This window comes from Heteronotia binoei, chromosome 16 (genome assembly GCF_032191835.1).
Source record: "Heteronotia binoei isolate CCM8104 ecotype False Entrance Well chromosome 16, APGP_CSIRO_Hbin_v1, whole genome shotgun sequence".
In the NCBI taxonomy this organism is placed as follows: domain Eukaryota; kingdom Metazoa; phylum Chordata; class Lepidosauria; order Squamata; family Gekkonidae; genus Heteronotia; species Heteronotia binoei.
The window spans coordinates 21107911-21132697 of NC_083238.1; the positions used below are offsets into that span (position 1 = coordinate 21107911).

The window sequence follows — 24787 nt, forward strand, 5'->3', positions numbered from 1 at the left end:
GTTTTTAGAATTACTGTAATATATGGTTTGAATTTTATGAGTTTTTGAATTATTGATATTATGGGCTGCTGACCTTCTTAGAAAGTTCTGGTGATTTTAAAAAGCAAGTTCCAAAAGCTGAATCTCTTATACACCGTGGGCTCTACTGAGGAATGGAGGGCTTGTGTGTTTTAAAATATTCCAGCATTCCTTTTCCTAAAGTAGCCAACCAAAATACTAATGCCTGGCTCGATTTGAAAGTAGTCCCAAGACGCTTCTCAAAACAGCTATTCAGGAAAGAATGTTAGCAGAATGAGACTGCTGTAGGAAACAGCACATATTCTGGGGAGCTGGTGTGTCTATTAGTATCAGAAGTATTGGTATCAGAAGGTTTGTGTATAAAACCATGCTTAATCAAAGCATCACCAACTAGTTTTGGTCTAGTTACCCTTCCCGACCTTAACTCTGCCATACTGCCATCTGTAAAATGCAGTTGAGAAGGCAAGGAAGCTACATACTGTGCCTCAGGGTTACTTCAGGGATAAATACGAGCCTGCAGACCGCTTTTAGCGCTAAAGTACATGCAATAAAACAAGTGTATCTATAAATGCTGCTGGTTAACGGTACAAACACTGGAGACTTCAATAAAAGGACCTTACCCTATCGCAGATCACCAGCTCACTGTACCCAAACACTTATTTTGAGTGTCTAACATTTAAGTCACCAAGCACATATATCACGTTTATTAGTTTTTTCCACGAACTCCATCCAACTGCCAATCCCTTCTAGCATGGTTGCACACAGCCAGTCCCTCACCCAACTGTGGCAAAATACAATTTTATTGATCAGTAGCTCAGAAAGGAGCCATAAAATATTGCAAAAGAAAGCTTCACCAGAAAAGAATTTATAATTTCTATCTGGAAAGTTTTCAGCCTTCCATATCTATACAATACTGAAGGATCCAGCATCAAAAATGGAAGTGTGCCGACTGGAGCTTCCATTTTGATTCTCCCTCCACACAAAGGCTTTCTTTTAAACAAGTCAAGAAAAGCTCAAGTACCATTTCTTCTCCCACAGCAATCCCAGCTGTTGATCAAGCCAGAGCAGATTCTTGCCCTGCAGTGTGTGAGAGAAATGTTCAGCGCTAGGCCCTGCTGAAGACCTGCGTTTGGCCTAACTGGTCTTAGATCTCCACAGCCTGAAGTGAGAGAAGCAATGAAGGGGAGACTGACAAGCTATTTATTAGTCCACCAGTTAGACAGTGGTTAAAAGAGAGAAAATGCAGAAGCACAGGAAATAATGGGCACAGGCAATCATCAAGGAACGCGTAAGGCCAGATTTGCCATTTCAAGAGTCCAAGTCAAAGTAACTACCTCAGACTCTTTTTGTTTACATACATCCCACCAACCCACAAGCTGCCATTTCCAGTTGACAATCACTCCACAAGCTCTACTTAATATCCTGCTCCAACCACATATATGCTAATTCAGCTCTCTGCCTCCTGCGCTCCCTTTTCAGCCAGTGATGTTGTGACTAGGGATGTGCAAAAAAAAAATATTCGGTATTACACGGATTCGGAAGTATACGGGGGGGGATTCGGAATCCCCATATACTCCTGAATACCGCATTCGGAATAGCCGCATATACGGTAAATGCGCGGCTATTTCCGAATATACGGCCCTATTATACCCTATGGGCCATTGAAATCAAAGGCAAATAGGGTATATTTGAAGCCGCCTAGAGGGGAAGGGGTTTGAGGGAGAGCCCCCAAATTTGCTGGGGACCTGCAGGGGACTCCCCCCTCCAACCCCCCCAAGTCCCAAAAAGATTGGGCCAGGGGATTCCATTCCAGGGGCTCCCAAAGAGGGTGCCCCTATTCCATCATTATACCCTATGGGCCATTGACATCAATGGCAACATAGGGCATAATTAGAGGCTACTGGGGGGCAGGGGGTTTGAGGGAGAGCCCCAAAAACTGCAGGAAACCCGCGGGGACTCTCCCATACAAAACCCCCAAGTTCCAAAAAGATTGGGCCAGGGGGTCCCTGTCTTTGGGCTCCCCCAAAGGCACATTGCCAACAATGATGGGAAAAGCCCAATTAGCCACTTCCTCACTGTAATTATCGTGCGAAAAGTGGCTCTGGGGAGCAGGGGGTTTTGAGGAGAGCTCCCCAAACTGCTGTGCAGCTTCAGGGCACTGTCCCACACAAAACCCACAAGGCCAAAAAAAAATTGGACCAGGGGGTCCAATTCCTGGGGCACCCAAAGCCAAACCTAACTTCACACCAGAGAATCTCTATAGGACCCAAATGCACTACATCCCTCTATCAACCCTATGAACCCTGCAGGCCTGGAACCAATATAAACTCAGTTGCCAACATCACTGCCACAGAAAACACAATCGGCTCAAGGTCTGCTCTTCAGACCTGGCTGCAGCAAACCCAGATGCCAGCTCTCCAGCCCTGCCCCAAACAACACGGGGAGAGCTGGCCAAGCACAACAAGCCTGCTGGTTCTGGGTCTCTCACCCAGGTGCCAGCTTCCCTGCCACAGAACACACAATCTACAAATGCCAGCTCTCCAGCCTTGCCCCAAACAACACGGGGAGAGCTGGCCAAGCACAACAAGCCTGCTGGTTCTGGGTCTCTCACCCAGGTGCCAGCTTCCCTGCCACAGAACACACAATCTACAGATGCCAGCTCTCCAGCCCTGCCCCAAACAACACGGGGAGAGCTGGCCAAGCACAACAAGCCTGCTGGTTCTGGGTCTCTCACCCAGGTGCCAGCTTCCTTGCCACAGAACACACAATCTACTCTATAAAAACAAGAAAGTGACCCAGTCCACACACACCCTCGCCAACCCCCACACCAACCAGAGGTAATTTAAAAAAACCAAAACAAAACCAGCAGAATCACAAAAGGCCAAGTGTTAAAAAAGTGGCCTTTTCACCAACAAGAAAGCTCAGGCCAAATAAGTCAACAACACCCCCACCCCCAGTCCCCCACCCCCAAACCAGGAAAAGGGACAACAGGAAAAAAGGTCATGCAACTCAAGTGTTTAAAAAGTGGCCTTTCACCAATAAGAAAACTCAGGCCAAATCAGTCAACAACAACACCCCCACCCCTAAAACCAGAACCAGGAAAAGGGGGACAAAAGTGGCCTTTTGAACAATGAAAATTAGGCCAAACAGCACCCCCCCAATAACCTAAAGAGAAAAGTAACAGCAGCAGCACAACACAGCAGCAACAAATCAAACACTGAATACTTTTAAAACAGTACAAAAATCAACTTTTAACAATACAGGAACTTTGCCAACCCCCCCCCCCAAAAAAAACCCCTTCACCCTAACCCCAAGAAATCCAAGCCACCCAAATCAGAAGTAAAAGGACACTGCACTTTTAAAAGTCCTCTTACTAAATTAAGATATGGGCAAATTAGCAACCCCCCCAACCCAGGCCCCCACCCCCAGCAGAACCTAACCCCAACCCCAAATAGGCTACCCTACCCACCCAGTACTCACCCACCCAAATCTGGGCAAGTAAAGGGACTCTAGTCCTTTTACCAACAAAAACTAAAACAAGAACCCCAAAACTGTCTTACCTTGTCTTCTCTACTCCAGGGAAGTCTGGTAAGGCTGAGTGAGAGAGCAGCAGGCAGCAGCTGAAGCCAAGGGCCAGCCAGCAGCAGCACAATCTCTCACACCAACCCACATACACCAACACAGCAGCAATGGAGGAATCCAGCCAGGAAGACTCCTTAAAAAGGTTCTCTGGCTCTACAGAGAGCAATTTCAAAAAATAGCACTGCTCTCTGATTGGCCAGACAACAGTGCTTACTTGGATACCCAAGTAAGCAAAAGATCAAAATAACAACAATGTAGCTGATGGCTGGGCCATCAGCTACACAACAGCCCTGCAAAGCATGCATTTGCAATGTATTTTGCAAATGCATGCTTTGGATTGGCTGCTGGGGCTCCTCTTCCCCCTTCCCCCCCCCCCAATCCCAGTGATGCTATGGGAGAGGCGGGAAGAGGCTACTAAAGGCGGGAAAGTAGGCAAGCAGCTCCCCTGAGGCTGCAAAAGCTACTTTCCCGCCTTTTCCACTGACAGCCGTATATTTCCGAATAGCTATTCGGCAGTATACGGCGAGCCGTATTCGGCTGCCGCGTAACTGGCCTCAATGGGAATCGGCTACAGCTGATTCCGTATACAGCCGAATCAGTGGTGATTCGGCTGTATATACGGTTCGGCCGAACCGAATGCACATCCCTAGTCGTGACAGTTCATAACCTGAGCTCTGGATACATCTACTAAAACCTGGCAAGAGCACAGAAAACCCTACAAAATGTGACAGTGAGCATATTTTGAGAAACAGCACTGACAAAGAGAACTTTTTCCTCCCTCCCCCAAAATACTAGAATTTGAAGGCAACCAACGACATTGACGGGCAGTAGATTCAGGACAGAAAAAAGGAAACACATCTTTACATAGTGAGTGATTAAAATGCAAAATTAAAATGCTGACAGAGCCTGATGGCCACAGGCACAGATGGCTTTAAAGGAGGGTTAGATAGATGCATGGAGGATAGGTTTATCAGTGGCTACTAGCCATTGTGACTAAAGGGAACTTTGGCATTCAGAGGCACCTATGAACCTCTGAATACCATTGCCAGGTGGCAATATCAGGGGAAGGCCTTGGCCTTTTTGCCCTGTTGTTGGGCCTTCAAAGTAACTGGTTGGCCACTGTGTGAGACAGTGCAACCATTTCCTGTCAGCAGCCTTGACAGCTTTGGATGAAATGCCCTTACCCCCAACCTCTGTGCTATGGGGCTTGCCACTAGAACTCTCCAAAGCAGCCAACCTAGCCAATACAGACTGCTCAAAGGAGTCATCTTCGTCATCAGACGACATAGGCTGAGGCCCTGGGTGCTTATAAGAAACTGACCGGTGAGGCTGGGATTTTGGTGCAGGGCTCTTGCCCTTTAATTTTCCTTGCCCCTTAGGCATGGCTAGCGAACCTAATATCTAGCAGAGACTAACAAAAAATGGCCGCCGCCCTGCTTAGCAACAGGGAAGTAATAAGCAGAGAAAATGGCCGTCGCCCCACCCAACAACAGGGGAGAAATAAGCTGAGAAAATGGCCGCTGCCCTGCCCAGCAACAGGGAAGTAATAAGAAGGGAAAATGGCTGCCACCCTGCCCAGTAACAGTGCAGATCACCCCAACAATCAGGAGGGGGGGGAATGAAGAGGGCCCCAAAGCTAGACCCCCTAAATGGCCAGGACAGCTGACCCGCAAAAAGAGAGCATTGGTGGGGAGCGAGGGGCCGAAGAACCCAAGCTGCAGTGTCCACCTCCGACCGCAGACCCACCCCGATATTTCCTGCTACAAAGGGGGAAAAAAACCCAGGAAAAGGCAGAGAAAAAACGCTGGCTAAGCTAAAAAAAACCCAGCCAGCAGCAAACCGCCATGCCAAAAAGCGCTCCCACCGCCTCCATGCACCTGAAAACCAGGTGATCGCCGTCCCTTGATGCTTAAAAGCGGCTGCGGCCGCCAGGAAACCACCGCCACTGAGCTACAGCCCCTTCCTCTGAAGCTTAGCCGAGGGATTGCCGTGCTCACTGCAGCATGAAAACCAACGCGTCGAAAGGCCCCGTGCCAGGCAGGACAGGAGGAGCTCATCCAAGCTCTCCGCTCTCCGAGTACGAGGCGAAGACTGGGAGGCCCTCACCTCCCATAATGCCCTGCCCGCTCCTCCTCCTTATGAAGGGGCAAAACGGCCCCAGGAGACAAGGCTGTGCAGCCTGCCTCCGGTTGGGAGCTGCATTGTTCTAGTCTTCAGAACTAAGGTCAGCTGCTGCTTCTGGTTCCTGCGGTAATGCGGGGCAGGCGGTTCAACACCGCTTGCTCTGCTGAGAGTTTGGGTCGCAAGGGGTGCGTGGAAGGAAAAGCTGCCCATCTAAGCACGAGTGCCCTCTGTGTGGAGGGTCTCACTCCTTCACGAATTGTTCCCAGGGTAAACCCAGAAGGGGGTTGTGCAGGCAGGGCTCTAGTGGGACAAATAAGCCTTTTGGAAAAGGACCCCAGCCCAATAAGGGTGACAGTGCTTGAGGCCTGGCTCCATAATTATCCTAAGGTTGAGGATAGAGTTTACTTGTTCAACAGTTTTAAGTTCGGTTTCAGAATTCCTTGTCAGGGACCCAGAAGGCCGTTTATGGCCAATAACCTGAAGACAGTTATAGGTATGGAGCATATAGTTCTACAAAAAATAGGGAAAGAATTGGCTGAGGGCAGGGTGATTTGTTCATTTCCTGCACCTCCTGTGAGTTCTCTGAGGGTCTCTCTTTTGGGCATTGTGCCTAAAAAGACCCCAGGGGAGTTTAGATTGATCCACCACTTATCTTACCCATGTGGGGAGTCGGTGAACGATGCCATACCTGAGGTATTGTGTACCGTGCAGTACACATCTTTTGATGCAGCGGTTGACATGGTAAGGCGCTGTGGGGTGGGTGCTGAATTGGCGAAATGCGATATAAAGTCTGCCTTTCGCCTTCTCCCTGTTCATCCTTTGGATTTTGAATTGCTGGGTTTCCAATTTGATGGGCAGTTTTACATGGATAGGGCCTTGCCCATGGGGTACTCTGTTTCTTGTGTGGAGTTTGAGCACTTTAGCTCTTTTTTAGAATGGGGGGTGTGCCATAGGGCTGGCTTAAGCAATGTGGTGCATTACCTTGATGACTTTTTGTTTGCCGGCCCCTTGGGCTCCAGCCAGTGTGCCCACTTGCTGGTGCCTTTACAGCGCAGTCTGAGGAGTTAGGCATCCCCCTAGTCCATGAGAAGACAGAGGGCCCTACCCAGCAATTGACATTCCTAGGTATTGAATTAGATTCCTTGCAGCAAACCTCTCGCCTCCCAGGGGGAAAAATTTTGAGGCTCCAGGGGATGGTTGCAGCAATTAGCGGGACACCTAAACTTTGCTTGTAAGGTGGTCGCTCCTGGTCATCCTTTCTTGAGGAGGCTGTGTGATGCAATGGCTAGTCTATGCCAGCCGCATCACAGAATTAGGATTTCCGGATGAATATGGGAGGACCTTTTCTTGTGGCAGTTTTTTGACCTCATTTAGTGGTGTCTCCTTTTGGAGGGAGGATTTGAGGTTGGAAGCCGAGCTTCAAATTACATCCGATGCTGCAGGGTCCTTGGGGCTGGGGGTCTATTTTCGTGGACACTGGTGAGCGGAGGACAGGCCTATGGAATGGGTAGATGCCAGGTGGACCAGGGACTTGACCTTCTTAAGAGTTCTTCCCGATCTTGGTGACCATTTGGTTGTGGGGAAATGAGTTGGCGAACCACACAGTCCACTTTTGGTGTGACAATTTAGCTGTGGTGCATGTCATCAATTCCCTCACTTCTAAATCACCCGGGGTTATGGGGTTAGTTCGGGCTTTCACACTGCAATGCCTGCAACGGAATATTTTATTTTTTTGCCAGGCATGTGCCTGGGGTGGATAATGGGGTGGATAATGACGCTCTCTCTCGCAAACAGATGCAGAGGTTTCATCAGCTTGCCTCAGATGCAGATCTTCTTCCTACAAGGATGCCCCTGGAGATCTGTGTCAGAACTTGTATCTGTTATGTATGCTGAGCTTGGTGATATTAGCCTAACCAACTCCATATTGTAACCGCCTACTAATCCTATGTCCTTGTAGTCAGGCCTACTAACCAAATGCCTTGCATTTCAAACAAACTGTAACCACTGAAGGGTGACAGATAGCCTCTGGAAAACATCTGCAGGTGTCCGTTGAAGCTAGCCTGCCAGAGCATCACAGCAGGGCTCCTTCCTCCTCCTTGGAGATAAGGGACCCTGGGAACAGAAAACTGTCTTCCAGAGTGTGAGAAATGGTTTATTGTTTCTGTTACAACTGCATAAAGAATGTATCGATAGCTGAACCCGTTATTAGAGTCAACTTGTGCTTTCCCTGAACACAGTTCTCAATAAACGTCTTATACTTTTGAAACAAAGTAATGAGTTTCGTTTGAAGTTCTTCAAGTTCTGACAATTGGCGGGTTGAGGTCAGCAAAACGATAAGTATCGTTATTGCTGCTAGCACTAGAAAATCATACACAAGGGCAGCGAGCCAGTTTGAGAATTTTAAAAGCACCATAGGTTACAGCATGGAATGGACTCTTCCAGTGGAGCATTTACTCCACTATTACATATCATTGCAGCGCAGGGGCCTGGCAGTTCGATCCATTCAGAAGCTTGGTAGGTGGCGTTCCTCGGCCTATAAAGGCTATGTCCACCCTCTGGCACTGCAGTAACTGGCATCAGGTTATTGAGGGCGTGGTTATTCACTGTTTTCTTCTTTTCTCAGGTGCTGTTGTCCGTGGGGAGAGACGACGCGTCCTCATATGCAGGCACAGCTTCATGTTCTGGATTGCCCACCAGGCCAGAAGGACTTCGGCCGGTTCACAGCTGCGGCTCAGTAAATGGGCTACCACAGAGTGGCGTGGACGGCGGGGTCTCCATTGGTCGGGCCTGTTGCCCTTGCTTTTTGAAAACATTTATGTTTTTCCACCACATGTCGTGGTGATACATTTGGGAGGAAACGATCTAGGCTTGCTCAAGGGTAAAGCCCTTGTGCTGCAGGCCAGGGATGACTTTCGAGTCATTAGGAGTCGTTGGTTTTGATTGTGCGGTCGGCCATAATCCCGCGCCAGGATCCACGGGCGACTGAACAAGCTCATTGCAAAGCCAATTTAGAAATTTAAAAAGCCCTTGTGTGGGGGAGGGGGTTGGGCCACTTTCTCCCTCATCCTGGGATCTGTGCTGATTGCATGGATTTATACAGAATTGATGGTGTCCATCTTTCCGATAAGGGAAACGACACTTTTTTGGATGACTTAAAACTTGGGCTTCGGAAAGTGCTAGGCATTTAGTGGGCGCAGCTGCCTAAGCAGAGACTTGGCCTCGGAGTGGCTGGGTTTTTTGCCTAACTTCCGTTATGCAGCTCGGTGAGCACCAATAGCACCCCAGTTTTGGGGCACAGGGTCTAGTTAAATCATTCCTGGGCCGTGTGGACTAGCTGAGTGATGAAGCGGACTGCCTCGGGTTTGCATGGATTGATCGCCCTTCAGCCGTGCGGATGGGGGTTGGAACTCCAGGGCATAACCGTTGCTAGGCCGGTCAGGTATGAGCCATGCATTTTGGCTATACCTAGGGGCAGGGTGGCTCGCCCATCATGGGGCAGGGGAGGGGTATTTCATCCCCTGGCCCTGCCATGCTGTCTATTTAGTTTATAGCCCTTGTTGTTAATTTAATAATAAGGAAAGTGGCCATCTGTGGGGGCAAACAAATCCAGTAAATGTCTTGCAAGAATTCAGAACAGTGTTATGGGAGGGGAGGGGAATGTTAGTAAGGTGTTAGAGACTTCATGCCTCAAAAACAGTTCCCATAGGTTTTGTAATTTCCTCAAAAACTGAGTCAGCAACAGATATTTCTGACATCACCTGATCACCCTTCCGTGAATGTTTGGCGCATCAAAAACTATCAGCCATCTGTGTAATAGGAGAAATACTAAAAAGCTATTAAATGTGTTTATGTAGAAGTTGACACACAAATGCAGGACTGCCAATTTCTGGGGAAACAGCTGGCTTTTTTGATACTGCAGCGGGGCGGGGTTTGAAACAATGCTAGTGGGCTAACAAGTCACTGAAAATATCTATGTTTATAATGAAGAGGACAAGGCCTCTTGTGGATTAAAAACTGGTTAATTAACAGGAAACAAAGAATGCACATGAACGGGCCATTTTCATGGTAGAAAATGGTAAGCAGCAGGGTATTGTGGGGATTGGTTCTAGGCATGGCACTTTTTAACTTAAGAACATAAGAGAAGCCATGTTGGATCAGGCCAATGGCCCATCCAGTCCGACACTGTGTCACACAGTGGCCAAAAAATTTTTATATATATATTTTATATATATTATATATTTTATATATATACACACACACACACACACACACATATATATATATACACACACACTGTGGCTAATAGCCACTGATTGACCTCTGCTCCATATTTTTATCTAAACCCCTCTTGAAGGTGGCCATGCTTGTGGCCACCACCACCTCCTATGGCAGTGAATTCCACATGTTAATCACCCTTTGGGTGAAGAAGTACTTCCTTTTATCCGTTTTAACCTGTCTGCTCAGCAATTTCATCGAATGCCCACGAGTTCTTGTATTGTGAGAAAGGGAGAAAAGTACCTCTTTCTCTACTTTCTCCATCCCATGCATTATCTTGTAAACCTCTATCATGTCACCCCGCAGTTGACGTTTCTCCAAGCTAAAGAGTCCCAAGCGTTTCAACCTTTCTTCATAGGGAAAGTGTTCCAGCCCTTTAATCATTCAATGAATCATTCAATCAGTGTTCCAGCCCTTTAAACTTGCTCATTAATGATATGGAGTTGGGAATAAGCAGTAAAGTGGCTAAGTTTGCAGATGACACTAAGTTGATCAGGGTGGTGAGAATCAGGGAGGAATGTGAGGCACTCCAGAGGGATTTGTGGAGGTTGGCCAAGTGCTAGTCAACTTAGCGAATAAGGTCCAAAATCAGAAAGTGTAAAATAATGCACACTAGACTAGAAATCCGAACCATAAATATAAAGAAGAGAGATCTCAAAGTCATGACAGATAAGATGTTGACTCAATGTATAACTACAATTTAAAAAAAGGCAAATGCCATGCTGGAGATTATTAGGAAGAGGGTTGAAAACAAATCAGTCAGTATCATAATGTCCCTGTATAAATCTATAGTGTGACGTCATTTGGAATACTGTGTACAGTTCTGGTCACTGCACCTCAAAAAGATACTGTAGTATTGGGGAAAGTGCAGAAAAGAGCAACTAAAATGATTTACAGGGATGGAACATTTTTTCCTATGAAGGAAGGTTAAGGATCTTCAGATTGAAGAAATGACCACTGAGGGGTGACACATCAGAGGATTACAAAATTACACATGGGCTAGCCAAGATAGAGAAAGTACTTTTCTCCCTTTTTCACAATACAAGAACTCGTGAGCATGAAATGAAATTAATGAGAAGCAGACTTAAAACAGATAAAAGGAAATACTTCTTCACCCAAAGAGTTATTAACACGTGGAATTCACTGCCACAAAAAGTGGCGATGGCTACAAGCACAGGCAGCTTCAAGAGGAAATTGGATAAACACAGAAGCAGAGGTCTATCAGTGGCTATTAACTGCAAGTTATAGATGGAACACTATGTCTGGGGCAATGATGCTTTGTATTATTGGAGCTTTGGAGGAACAGTGGGAGGGCTTCCAGAGTTCTGGCCCAGCTCGTGAACCTCCTGATGGCACCTGGGTTTTGTCCATTGTGTGATAGTGCTGGACTGGCTGAGCCACTGGCCTGATCCAACATGGCTTCTCTTATGTTCTTAAAAGTTTTAGCTCTAAATACATGGATTCTTTGGATTTTTGTTATCCCCGAGTTTTCTTACGCACCAAATAAACTGTCCTGCAAGTACCAACAAGAAGTACATGTTTTATGTTCAACTTCAGAGGTAGTTTTCTGCAACTAGAGCCAGGATGTTGTAGAGCAGTGGTGTCTCAATCGCACAGCGGAGCTACTGAGCCATGCCTCTCTTCCTTCTATTGGCTGAGGCTCATCCCCTTCCTGGTCCCCTGTGGATGGAAGGAAAGAGACAGAGTTTCCTTTGCCCAGTTCCCTGGATCACATGGGAGAAATACAAAGAAAGCACCTTTAAGACCAACGAGTGCTAATGTTTTAAGCACTTTTAAACCTTTCAATTGTGATTTTCTGTGCCCTTTATCAAGTTTATATCTCTGCTACCTAATCTTAAATAGGTACACACACGGCCCAGCCCAACATGGCCTGACAAGGTCTCATTTATGTCAGATCCAGCCCTCATAACAAATGAGCTTTACACCTCTGATGCAGAGGCTACTGTGTTGCATTGGGATGATATCTAGGAGACCCAGATTCAAATCCCCACTGTGCCATGGAAGCTTGTTGTGTGACCTTGAGCCAGTCACACACTCTCTCTCTGTTGCAAGGATAAAATGGAGGCGAGGGGAACAACATAAGCCACTCTGGATGCCCACTGAGAGAGGTGGAGCATAAATGAAATAAGTAATAAATAGAACTACGTCAATATAACAGCACTTCAATTAGCTCTGGAGAGAATCACCCAAACCGGTATCCCCAAAAAATCCTTGGAGGTACTTAAACTATCTTCAGAGGCTACATAAGAAGGATCTTCTCTCTGCCCTTCATACAACCCACTCTCTCAGATAGGCTTCCTAGAAACTGCAGCCACAAGGATTCCACAAATGTACGTTTGCAACCCTATTTTGGTACGACTCAAGGGCAGAGAGATGACCAGCAGCAAGAGCACAGGCCTGCCAAAGATTTCACTAAGAGCAGCAACAGCAACCGACCGAGTATGTATTGGCTTAGGAAATGAAGGAGCAGCAAAAGGAATCTGGGGCCTGCTGGAACAAGAAGTGCAAGGAGTTTGCTGGTGCACAGACATGTACCTTAAGTTACCTTGCATTCCAGAAATAGGGCACAACCCCCAAATATTTTTATTCCCACAGTTTTTCTGACACATATGTAAGTCCTTCCTACTAGGAGCTCGGTTCTGCAAGATTGGGCTCCAAATTTACAAACAAGTACCTGTGTTCGGGATTTGACAAATTGGTCCCAGAAAAGGACAGCTAGCAAAAATAACTGCATGTTTATTCAGAAGTCACCCGGCGTTCAGTGAGGCTTGCTTCCAAGTAATGATACACAGAATTCTGAGGGAGAACACATGCTTTGTCAACAACAGATAGGACAACCCAGAAGAAACCCCCAGGATGTACATCGACAAAAGATCCTAAAGGGTTGTTCTTTCCCATACACAACCCTTCAAATTCACACTCAAGAGCACAGGTGCACAAATTCCACCATGAAGATTCCATGAATGTGCATTTGCAACCCTCTTTTGGTACAACTCAAGGGCACTTAAGAAAACAGGCCCTTAATATGGTAGGAGGAGATTCCTAATGGTTTCTTAAAGTTAAAAAGAGGTGGAAGAATTAACTGGTTTCTGAAATGGGATGTTTGGGATGCCCTTTCTCATGATACCTAAGCTTGAGTTCACCCAATAAGCCTAAGCAGCAGAACATCCAGAACAAAAGAAAGTGGTACGTCACTAAAAGCTAACTAAACTTCTAAAATTTATGAGTCCGCGATGAGGAGACAGAGGTGGCTTTGCAAGGTATGAGACAACTGTATACAGGTTAATTAGTCATAATGCGGAAATTGCAACTTCCAGGTACAGAAGCTATGGACCTTGCCAGAGCAACTGCAGGAGAGAACTATTGTTTTCTTGTACCTTAGAGAGACACTTAAGTTGGGCATGACAAGAAACAGCAATTCCTATGATTTCACGTGGCCCAGAAAATACCGTGGATAGGGCATTAAAATACACTAAGTACCTAATAAGGTAGAAAACCCTTTGTGTTCTCTTTTCACATTTTAAACAATAAATTCTGATTAGCCATAGGAGGAAAATACAAAAGACACTCAAATCACAGCAGCTTTCCAAATATAGTTATAGATATCAGCCTTTTGTGCTTGGAAGTAAAAGAACAGAAATCTGAAGTGTAGATTTCCATCTTTTTAAGTAGAGGCATACTTCCCAAATACAAGTTTATGCCATAAGCCAATAGTATATCAAGATGCACCACAAAAAGAAAAGGAGATTTAGATTTTCAACTGTTTTAAAGAATTGAAAAAAGAATCAATTTATGCACTCTGATAACATAACATGCCCTTGGAACTGGTGTAGGCTACCAAATTTTGCCTTTTTACACAGTGATGGCAGCTGAAAGTCACTGCAACAATACTCATGTCACTGCAATAGTGTATCCTGTATGGTAAGTGGGGAGGGGATCAGGACTCCACATAGCCACAATTTGCCATCAGTGCTGCCCCTACACAACCCAGAGAACTTGCAAAAAGCAGGATCTGAGCTTCGGGAAATTTCTCATATTACAATGAACTGAATCTGTGGCGCAAAGACAGACTTCTATATAATGCTTAGAGGCACTTGAAAGATTGAGTTATTGAGGCCTGGAGGAAATGGGGGTGGGGTCAGCTGCATGCCGCTGCAAGTGATTCAACACACATAGTGATCTAGTATTATAGCACAGTAGGGAAGCTTGAGTGACACCTAAGACAAGCAGTGATGTGGGTTTCCTAGAAATTTTTGAATTGGAATACTTTGCGATACAACATGAGCTGGCTGAGCATTTCTTCCACTTATGTTCAGTAAACAAAAAGGATGCCAATTTGAGATGCTTTCACTGGGGGGGAAAGTGATATTTGGACATTACTTTCAAACAAATGCAAAGCATCTGGAAATTATTCTCACTAAAATACTTGTAAGAATTTAAAGAAAATGTAGCATGCACTTATCTTATCTTACCTTGCTTAAGTTTAAATTAGAATAGAGCAGGCATAAACAACTGCTAACACACTAACAATGGCAGAATAGATCTGGACAAGGATAAGTCTGGAAGCAAGTCTGGAGAGCCAGTTTAGTGTAGTGGTTAAGTGTGTGGACTCTTATCTGGGAGAACCGGGTTTGATTCCCCACTCCTCCACTTGCACCTGCTGGCATGGCCTTGGGTCAGCCATAGCTCTGGCAGAGGTTGTCCTTGAAAGGGCAGCTGCTGTGAAAGCCCTCTCCAGCCCCACCCACCTCACAGGGTGTCTGTTGTGGGGGAGGAAGGTAAAGGAGATTGTAGGCCGCTCTGAGACTCTTCAGAGTGGAGGGCGGGATATAAATCCAATATCTTCATCTACCTCACAGGGTGTCTGTTGTGGGGGAGGAAGGGAAAGGAGATTGTGAGCCGCTCTGAGCCTCTTTGGAGTGGAGGGCGGGATATAAATCCAATATCTTCATCTACCTCACAGGGTGTCTGTTGTGGGGGAGGAAGGTAAAGGAGATTGTGAGCTGCTCTGAGACTCTTCGGAGTGGAGGGAGAGAGATAAATCCAATATCATCTTCTTCTTAAAAAAGTGTGAGACAGGAGAAAAATGCAGCACAAACCGAAGTGAATTTTTTGAGCCGCATATGCCAGAAGTTTGTGGGGGGGGGGGGGGTAGTGCAACATCCACTCATTCACCCTGACCTGGATAGTTCAGGGTAGAAAGATCTCAGAAGCTAAGCAGGGTCAGCTCTGGTTAGTATCTGGATGGGAGACCACCAAGGAAACCCAGGGTCGCTACACGAAGGCAGGCAATAGCAAACCACCTGCATCTCTTGCCTCGAAAACCCCACAAAGCCACCATAAGTTGTTTGAGACTTTACTTTCCACCAGCACTGATCTGAAATCTAGCATCCCATTCTTCCACTAGAAGGGAAAACCTAAAAGACAGCCAGCCATACAATAGACCCAGTTTGTGAATATTTGAATCAAGTTTCTCTGCCACTGGGTATGGCAAGCAAGCATGCAGCAGTGTAACGAAGAACTACAAGGCTCAGTTGCTAAAATGAAAATAAATCATAAGAAGTGCCCCCCCCCCTGGAAGGAAGCTGCACCAAACTTTGAAGATGATGAAAAGAACATGCCCATACATGCAGGATCTTCAGGTTGGTACTTTCCCCCCTTCATTTCTTACTCCCTTCTTAAATACTATTTGTCTTTCTTCTAGACTATTCTTGAACTCTCACATTAGAGCAAAAAAAAACCACCATTTTTTTCATTTTTGATGCAGCTGTGATTAAAAACAGAAGAACCTGAAATATGCAGCTCTTCATTTTACAATTTCAATTTTAAAGTAGTATGACGTTCATCAGCACTCAGTAAATAATAGTAAATTAACTATATGGGGGTAATAATGATTAAGTAACTGGGTTGACTTGTTTTGCTTAGAATCTATTATGAGTTTGACAATCCACCATGTATACAGGATTCTGGGAACTACCCATCTTCAAGATCATCATCATCTCTCTTTTTTTATTGTTTCAGAGTTATCTGCTAATGATGGTGTCTCAAGACACATCATGAATGTTCCACAGGTGCAGAATATCATCTGTAGCAACAAGGAGAAAAAAGACGTTTATCACCCAGAAACAACCATAGATAAGTTTCCAACTGTTTTTTTTGGGGGGGGGGGCGGGGGAGTTTGGGACCATGATGTCCAACAATCCCTTTGCCTCCCATCAGGATCTTGGAAGAGCCTTGGTTTCCAGGAGAAGGGAGGTTTACTCACACTCTGGGCCGTCTCTCCTGACTTCCACAGTCCTCTCCCCTCTAGTCCGGGGAGTGTTCTGGCCCATCCATCTCAGCTCCTCCCCTTTCCACCTCAAAAGGTTTCTCTGGGGGAGGGATGTCCCCAGGAACTCACAATTTCCCTATCCTAGGGTAGAGCCTGACCACCTTCCTGGGGCTAGAGTCAAAGGGACTTCCAACCATGTGTCCACCCTCCTCATTCTGTCTGTTTGGGCCCAAGGAAGGTGACCCTATCCTTCTGTTCCTTCTTTCTCCCTTCCTTCCTGGAGGCAGGCCCTAGACTAGGCTGACAGTGGTGAGGCAGCCTGCTGCTGGCCCCCTCAACAGTGGGCTTAAGAGAGGTGTTCAACACACGCTGCATACAGCTGACCTTTGCCATCTGAGGACTGATTATTACACTTAATCGTGGTCCAAGCACATGACGTCTCTAATCTGCTTTTACTCCCAATGTACCATAAGTGTAAATATGTTATTACATTCTGCTGGAAATTTGGTTTGCCTCAAAGTGTTTGGGGATTTTGTCATTTGGGGTACTCTCCAGAATGGACTCCCCACAAATGGTGAGGTCAACAGCATCCTGAAGCTTATTTCTATAAGTTTGAAAAAAAAATGCAGGGAAATATTTGTTTTACGATCTTTAAATCTGGATGGAACAGGGTGAGATCTTAAAAACAGAAATATGTAATGACAGATCTAAATTACAGATTTTAAATTTTAAAAAAGCACAGTAAACACTTTCAGCCCATTTCTGTGCAACTATTCAAAACCTGGTACCAAGGCAAGCTTAAAACATTGGCCCTTCCAGGTAACCCAGTCATCTTCACCTTCATTTTCCAGTTTGCTCATAATCTGAAAAAGAAAAACACTCTTCCCTGCTTTTTCAGGTCCCAAATCATATCTCAATTTGTAATGAACAGTCCAAAAGGAGAAAATATTCTTTCTACACTGACTGAAGCAACTAATGTTGCTAAAAGTGGGACTACATCTTTAACAACTGCTGATTCCAAATGCTTAAGTGACTTCTACCAGTTCATTGGTGTGACGCACTTAAAACATCAATAGCAGACTTGAATGGTTCACCTTTATTATGGTTGGCATTATGAAAAGATTTCTGCTGGATGTCTGTGCCATAGCCAGGGCCACTTCTTTGGCAGCTGATTCACGCATGTCTTCCTGGTTGACAGCAATTTAATTTTTGCTTAACTACTTCAATTAAACAATTTTAACAAAAGTACATTTTTATGTAGGAAGCCATGGTGGTTTAATGCAAATTCGCCCTGTTTTAGCACATCCAAAGAGCTGTGCGTGATATGCTGTGGATGTGATCGTCCACTCATCTATTTCAACATAACTTAAGAGCACCTTATCACTTGTACTACTTGTTAGTTTCATAGCAGACAGAAGATTACACTATCCCTTTCCACCGTGGGAGAAGAGACAACACATAAATATGAACTTCAGCTTTAATTTGACCTGCAGTCTTAGCACTGACCTTTAAAGCCCTTATATGGCTTGGGACCAGCATTTATGAAGGACTGCCTGCTCTCTTATGAGTCTATCCCACCTGCTATGGTCATCTTCCTAGACCCTGCTTCAGGTGCCTCCACCTTCTGAGATTAGGTGGGTAGCAACCAAGGAGAGGCCCTTCTTAGTCATGGCACCAGACTCCCCTTCTGTTGCCAGTTTGGTGTAGTGGTTAAGTGTGCGGACTCTTATCTGGGAGAACCAGGTTTGATTCCCCACTCCTCCACTTGCACCTGCTAGCATGGCCTTGGGTCAGCCATAGCTCTGGCAGAGGTTGTCCTTGAAAGGGCAGCTGCTGTGAGAGTCCTCTCCAGCCCCACCCACCTCACAGGGTGTCTGTTGTGGGGGAGGAAGGTAAAGGAGATTGTGAGCCGCTCTGAGACTCTTCGGAGTGGAGGGCGGGTTATAAATCCAATATCATCATCATCTTCTTCTTCTGCCAATAGACAAAGACTTTTTTGTTTCATCTGGCATTCTCTCCATGATCCCTGCTTTTTGTTCTATATTCTGTTGTTTTGTATTTTGTATTAGCTTGGGTTTTAATTGTTTGTTTTTGCTTGGTTTAAAATGTGGTTGTTGTTTTTTTAATTTGTTAGATGCCTCACCAGCACTGATGAGAGCAGAAAAGCATGGTATAAATTTTGTAAATAAACAACAAGTAGATCCAAGGGGGCAGCCATGTTGGTCTGAAGCAGCAGAACAGATGCTGAGTCTAGCTTTTTGAGCTTTCACGTGCTAATGAAGAATTTGATCTGAACCACTCTCTGAGGTGTGTGTGCACATGAAAGCTCATACCTTAAATAAACTTTTGTTGGTCTTAAAGGTGTCACTCGACTCCAGATCTGTTCTAAGTGACAAGTAGTTGAGGTTGTAGCCTATTACTCTCCATATTTACTCTTATCACACAATCCCTAAAATAATCATAGGTTAAAATCATTAATTTCAACTATGAGACCATCATATGTAGCTAATATTGGACTAGCAACGGCATTCATTTTGGTTTTCACACACACATACATATGTTGTTGGGAAAGACATATACATGTACAGAGTTTAGCATTCTAGCTCCCTGTAAAATATTCTTGAACAATTTCAACGGTCCAGTGGCAAGTTCAGAAATTATTTACGCACAGCAGGGGATACAAAAATATTATTTAAAAAAACTAAGTATAATTCAACTAACTGAAAATGAAACCTTTATTTAGTTCAAACCAGCAGTAAAGACTTATCTTAAATGCAAATCATGACCATTCTAGCAAACCCACGGAGTTAAAAGGCAAATTTATAGTGCAATCCTCCACAGTTACACCCTAGAAAAACTAATCTCAAAGGCCTCAGAATGGCATAACTCTGCTTGTTGCGGAAATACATGCCAGAGTAGGATTCCTAATTAATATAAAGCATTCCCACTGGCTTTATTCAAAATTAATCTACCCTGGTATACAGTGACCACCCAAGTAACACTCATTGTTATTATGAACTAAGAACACAAGATGAAATCCAGGGCACCCTGTTCAAGTCTGGCCTCTTATATGAACTGATTAGGTGGCCTGAGCTTCATATTCCCATCTGCGGTATAACAATAATACTGGCCTGTCATGAAGTGTACAGGGGTCAACCCCCGGCATCTCTAACTGAAAAGGGTCCAGGCAAATAGGTATGAAAAACCTCAGCTGGAGACCCTGGAGAGCCGCTGCCAGTCTGAGAAGACAATACTGACTTTGATGGACCCAGGGTCTGATTCCGTATAAGGCAGCTTCATATGTTCTTCATATGTTTATGTCTTCAAAACACTACATAAATTCTGCATTTTTAAAACACAATAAGTTATCTCAAATACACTGCAAACAAATAGCGTATTTCATATCCTGTCATAAAAACCAAGAATAAAACCCAGTACTACATAAAAACAAACTACCAATCCCCAACAGATACACAAAAACAGTCAACTGTCGATTCAACTAGCAAAAGCAAGGGAAGCTAAAACTACTGTTATAATGGATTATAAAATCTGCCCCCCCCCCCAGTCCTCCAACTCCTCGCCAATGGGCTTTCTAGGAGCCCCTATACCTCCAGAAGGAGTCTTTCAGAGGGGCATTTTGAAACGCAGTGGAAGGTGAGGAAGTCCCACTCAATTCAGTCAGTGGAGATTTCCCATGGGGATCCAACCCAATGAAGTCAACACCACATGAGCATCTCTTTGTAAGATATTCCATAAACAGGGCATCACCAGAGAAATGGTGCTGTCCCTTTTAATACGTGGGTGAACTCTGAAGGGTGGGAACAACCACATCAGGGACTCCAAACCTGATCTTTCGATTGCCTTGAAAACATTTAAAGAGCACTGCCATGAATTCTTGTTGTCCATCACCCCTTACGCCTTCACACAGTGAAATGGTACCTCTGCCCACATAGAAAATAGTGTGAGTTGTGCTTTGCTGCTTTTTCAAACCGGTACAGGATGAGTCCTCAGAAGTATAGTGTGTAAATGCAGTCACCAGGACATTTTTTTTAAAAGTGGATAACAATGTGTGACAAATAGGGGGTAGTACCATTAGCCAGCACCGATGTGTCACAAACAGCCACAGAGCACACATGAAGCTGCCTTACACTGAATCAAACCATCGGTCCCCATCAAAGTCAGTATCGTGTGCAGACTTTTGCAAAGGTATTTCAGGTCTTCCTTTAAATCGGAGATGCCAGGAATTGAACCTGCGACCTTTTGCATGAAAAAGAGGTGCTCTACCACTGAGTCACTGCCCCTCCCCACTGACTTCTACACAGCATCACAACAGTAATGCAAGTATTCCATTTTCTCAAAATGGAGGGAAAAATACAGCTCAGTCTCTGCTAAAAAAAAATTCTATTACCCTCAGAACAGCTGAGAGATGGAATCTAGAATGAAGACAACATATTAATCGGTTTAAAAAAATTCATGCTAAGAGGTTCAAATCATTGCCGGTTTAAACACTTTTGGAAGAGATATCTTAAAACACCAAGTTATGCTTAGGTCACAACATACTGCCATATATATTTTATATAGTCACCCTCTCTGACATGGTAAGAACTCTTGATTATCATGTCCATCCACAACTGGTGAAAACAAAACACATGATTGTTATGTCACTGAGAAGGAGTAGGGATTAAGATCTCATTTTAAGAGCCTTAAATTACCTGGTGGACTGTTGTCAAGACAACTGCCTCAGATTGCAAGCTGCAGTGGCATAGGTAACAGACAAATCTGACCATTAGAGGAGTACCGTAGTCCATCAGGAAGTTCTTCTCAAATGTCATTAAAATAAACAGGTTTCTGTTCACATATCCCCTATTCTTTTTTCAGAGGACTTTTTAAGTATGATCATGAATGGCTGCCAATATTTTGTTAAAGCTTGATGGCTAGAGAGAAGGTACTCTTGGATTTTTTTCTTTATAGTGCACAAAGGTGCCTTCAGCCCAACCCTTGTTTCCTTAACCAAGATGACAGTATAGTAAAACCCACAAGCTTTCTGGATACATTGTTTATCTTTGTTACTTTTGACGAACAAGTCTGGGATGAAAACAATGATTGGTGAGATCTCTCAGCAACATAATTTTACATCTTTTGCCAAGCACGTTTGAATTTGGATAACAGGTAGCAGGCACCACTACAAAATGTCTGCTACACGAGCTGGGGAATTAGATATTAGAAGGTTCTAAGCCAAGAAGAACGTGTCAGTCATCAAGTCATAACCAACTCATGGTTCAAGCCTAGCACTATCTCATAATGGATAACTGTTTATAATAGAAGCAGTTGTTTGTGGTCCTTTTCCCAGACACATACATGACGCCTCCTGGGCTCTTCTGAAGCACCTCCTGCTACAATAAGCCGGAGCAAAACCAGGATTGGCTCTTTGCTTTGTGGAAAGAAGGAAACAAATGCTAGGAAACATAGTAGTGTTGGGCTCCATGGCACTTAAGGGCACCACACTGGAGAGTGGGTTACAGAACTGCACTTTCACATGTACATGAGAGGGAATCAGTAACACAAAAAAGGGGGGAAGGGAATCCCTGACTACACAAGATTATCCTGCCTATATTATTGGTATTCATCTAACTTAATGAGACTGCTGTTAACTAATGTATGTTAACCCTGTATCTTCATACCGACGTTGAGACATACGTATATATAATGTAGGCTATCGCAAGCCTTGCTTCGTTGCAACGTCCTTTAAGTGCACAAATGTGTAACAAGATGCAGATTACTAGTTGTTAAAATCAAAAGCCAAGAGAGTCAAGTACTGTGGTGCTTTTGTAGTCTAGTAAACCGGCATGACACACACTTGATGCAGCAAGCTTTTTGCCTCTCAAAGCTCCTAACACAACATACCAGCCAGTCAGCTGCAAATGAAGGTTTCAACACCCATGAGGGACAGCATAAATAAAAGTTCAGGGATATATGGGATCAAAATTCAACAGAATAAAAATCCCATAGATACATTTTTGTTTTCTGTGAATGAGGTTCAGCAGCCACTGGATGGGTTAGCTTTAGCATATCAGCTGACCAGAACAAACAAACAAGAAGCAGGCGAAGGCACACATTCACTAAAAAAACCCAACTTCTTAGACTGACTTTGAACTTTCTTCTTAGAAGAGCCACACAACTTCTCATTCTGCTGTGCAGATTCATGGAAACTCCTCTAATGGAACAGACCCAAACATGAGGCTCCCTTCTGGAGTAAACCATTCCCTACCTCTTGCTAAGCAAACCATAGCAAAGCCAATACGGCGACAAGACCCCAACCTGCCACAAGTCTCCCGTATTGTTCTTTCAAATGCATTTAAGAAACAAAATCAACGCAGAGCCCACGCTTCTTTTAGGGATGTCAACAAAAAAGGCTGAGATCTCCACCCCTCGACTCTCTTTTGAAACATTCCTCAGCAGTTTGGCACAGGAAAAGCCTGACGCTGCGCAAGTCATACCCGGAGCAACCTCTTACTTTAAAGACTCTTAAGTCTCAAACACGCATACAAAACCTTAAACCCGCACAACAGGCCTTGAAAGCAGCACTCTCCTTTCCATCCAAAATTATCCTTCCCTTCCTCTCCCCCGCGCATCCTCCCCCCCCCCCCCCAGTTTTTATTTCTGGCTTTCCCAAGCTCTTCCCTGTCTCTCTCAGCATTACAGCACAGAGGGAAGGAAGGGCCTGCAACTTGGCACAGTAACCAGTAACATCTGTAACCACAGCCGCCCTGTGGGCATCTCAAGAAGACGAATCCCCCCCATTCTTGCCTTTGATGCCGCTGCAGCCTGGAGCCAGGAAAGGGGAGGGAGGGAGGGAGGGAAGGAAAGTTTACAGATTCCCTTTCCTCCCCGTCGCCTCCGCCTCCTCCCTTCCTGCGCGGAAGAGCCCCGCCTGCCTCCCCTCCCCTCCCTCCCTCCACCACCCCAAGTTTCCAAAAAGCTGCATCCCAGAAGCGCAAAAGGAGCCGCGGAATGTCTCGCGGTTTCCCCTCCGAAGGCGTGCCCGCCTCCAGTTGGAAAGCGCACATCCAGCCACTGAACCCCCAGAAGCACATTCCCAAAATGCAGAGAGGGAGGAAAGGGGAGTTACCTTTAAAGGTATTTTGGGGGGGGAAGGAGGGAGAGAATCCAAAGCACGGTGGCCAAAGCGGAAGGGGGAGAGGAACGCGGCCAGCTCCGTCCCCCCCCCAGCCTCCCAAGCTCCAGCCCAGCCCCGCTCACCTCCACATAGCACCGCAGACAAAGACGGCAGGGGGCAGGCGCGGCGGGATCCCCAGGCGCAGCTAGAGGAGGAGGAGGAGGAGCGCCAGCCGCAGGAACTTCCCTGCCATGGGTTTGCTGCAGCGGCTGGGAGCTGGGAAGAGGCGCCCGGTGGAAGCCCAGCGACGGCCGCCGAGCCCCGTCGGCGCTCTGATCACTGCGCCGCTCCCCGCCGCATCTCCCGGCGGCGTCTGCTGCTGCTGCTGCTGCTGCCTTCTCGGCGGCGCCCTCGCGAGCCGGGAGAGCCCAACTTCCCGTCGAGCCGCGGCGAAGCCAAAGTTGGCACAAGGCGAGTTGCAAAGGCAGGCTCCAGCCGAGGAGGTGGGGCGAGGCTGCGACTGCAGCAGAAGGAGGAAATGGCTGCTCCCTGCTCTGCCAATGGGCGTGCGGGGCTGTAATGAAGCAGGCGGCAGGCACATCATTTCCTCCCGGCGCCAACCCAGGCGTTGCCGCAGGCGCCCCCTGCAGGGCTAAAAGGAGATCGACGCTCAGTGCCGGCGCAGAGGCAGACGTGACGCAGCCGCTGCAGTCTCCGCCGCGCGCACACACCGGTGGGCTCCCGCACCTGTCTGGGAGCTGCTCCGTTTCTTGCCTCTGACCTGCTCGGCTGTTCTTCCCGCCTCCTCCCTTATCCCCTCCTTTATCTCAAGAGTGCAGCTCCCCGAGGACAATACAGGTCGCGTAATGATTAAACAGAAGTCTGGTTACCCAGACGAACACCTTCTTTCTACCCTAGCGTAAGCTTTCCTAAAGGTTTCCTAATCTTTCAAACGGGTTTGTTTTGTTTCACTGTTGAGGCAGATATAGATTGCTAAGCAATCCTTGCTTCTTTTTTTTTCCCAGATGGCACCTATAAGAATCCATAAAAGAATGCACAGAACAATTACTGATTCGTTAGGGGGAGGGACGGTGGCTCAGTGGTAGAGCATCTGCTTGGGGAGCAGAAGGTCCCAGGTTCAATCCCTGGCATCTCCAACTCAAAAAAGGTCCAGGCAAATAGGTGTGAAAAACCTCCGCTTGAGACCCTGGAGAGCCGCTGCCAGTCTGAGAAGACAATACTGACTTGGATGGACCGAGGGTCTGATTCAGTATAAGGCAGCTTCCTATGTTCATTATAGAGGCAACCTCATGAATTTAAAAATACGAACACTCCCCCCAAACTCAACTTAACAACCAAACTAAGGCTCTGTTCAACGT

The 24787-nt window shown here is 45.9% G+C and overlaps 1 protein-coding gene across 1 annotated transcript in view; it reads right to left on the reverse strand.

Moving 5' to 3' along the window:
- The window catches only part of ACVR1 (activin A receptor type 1), a 110336-nt gene extending 86384 nt beyond the window's left edge, over nt 1-23952 (reverse strand). The window contains exon 1 of the mRNA XM_060257363.1: nt 23552-23952. Coding sequence (XP_060113346.1) covers nt 23552-23559 — 8 coding nt within the window. The 5' untranslated portion in view covers nt 23560-23952. The remainder of the gene's footprint in view (nt 1-23551) is intronic.
- Nucleotides 23953-24787: the final 835 nt, after the last annotated feature.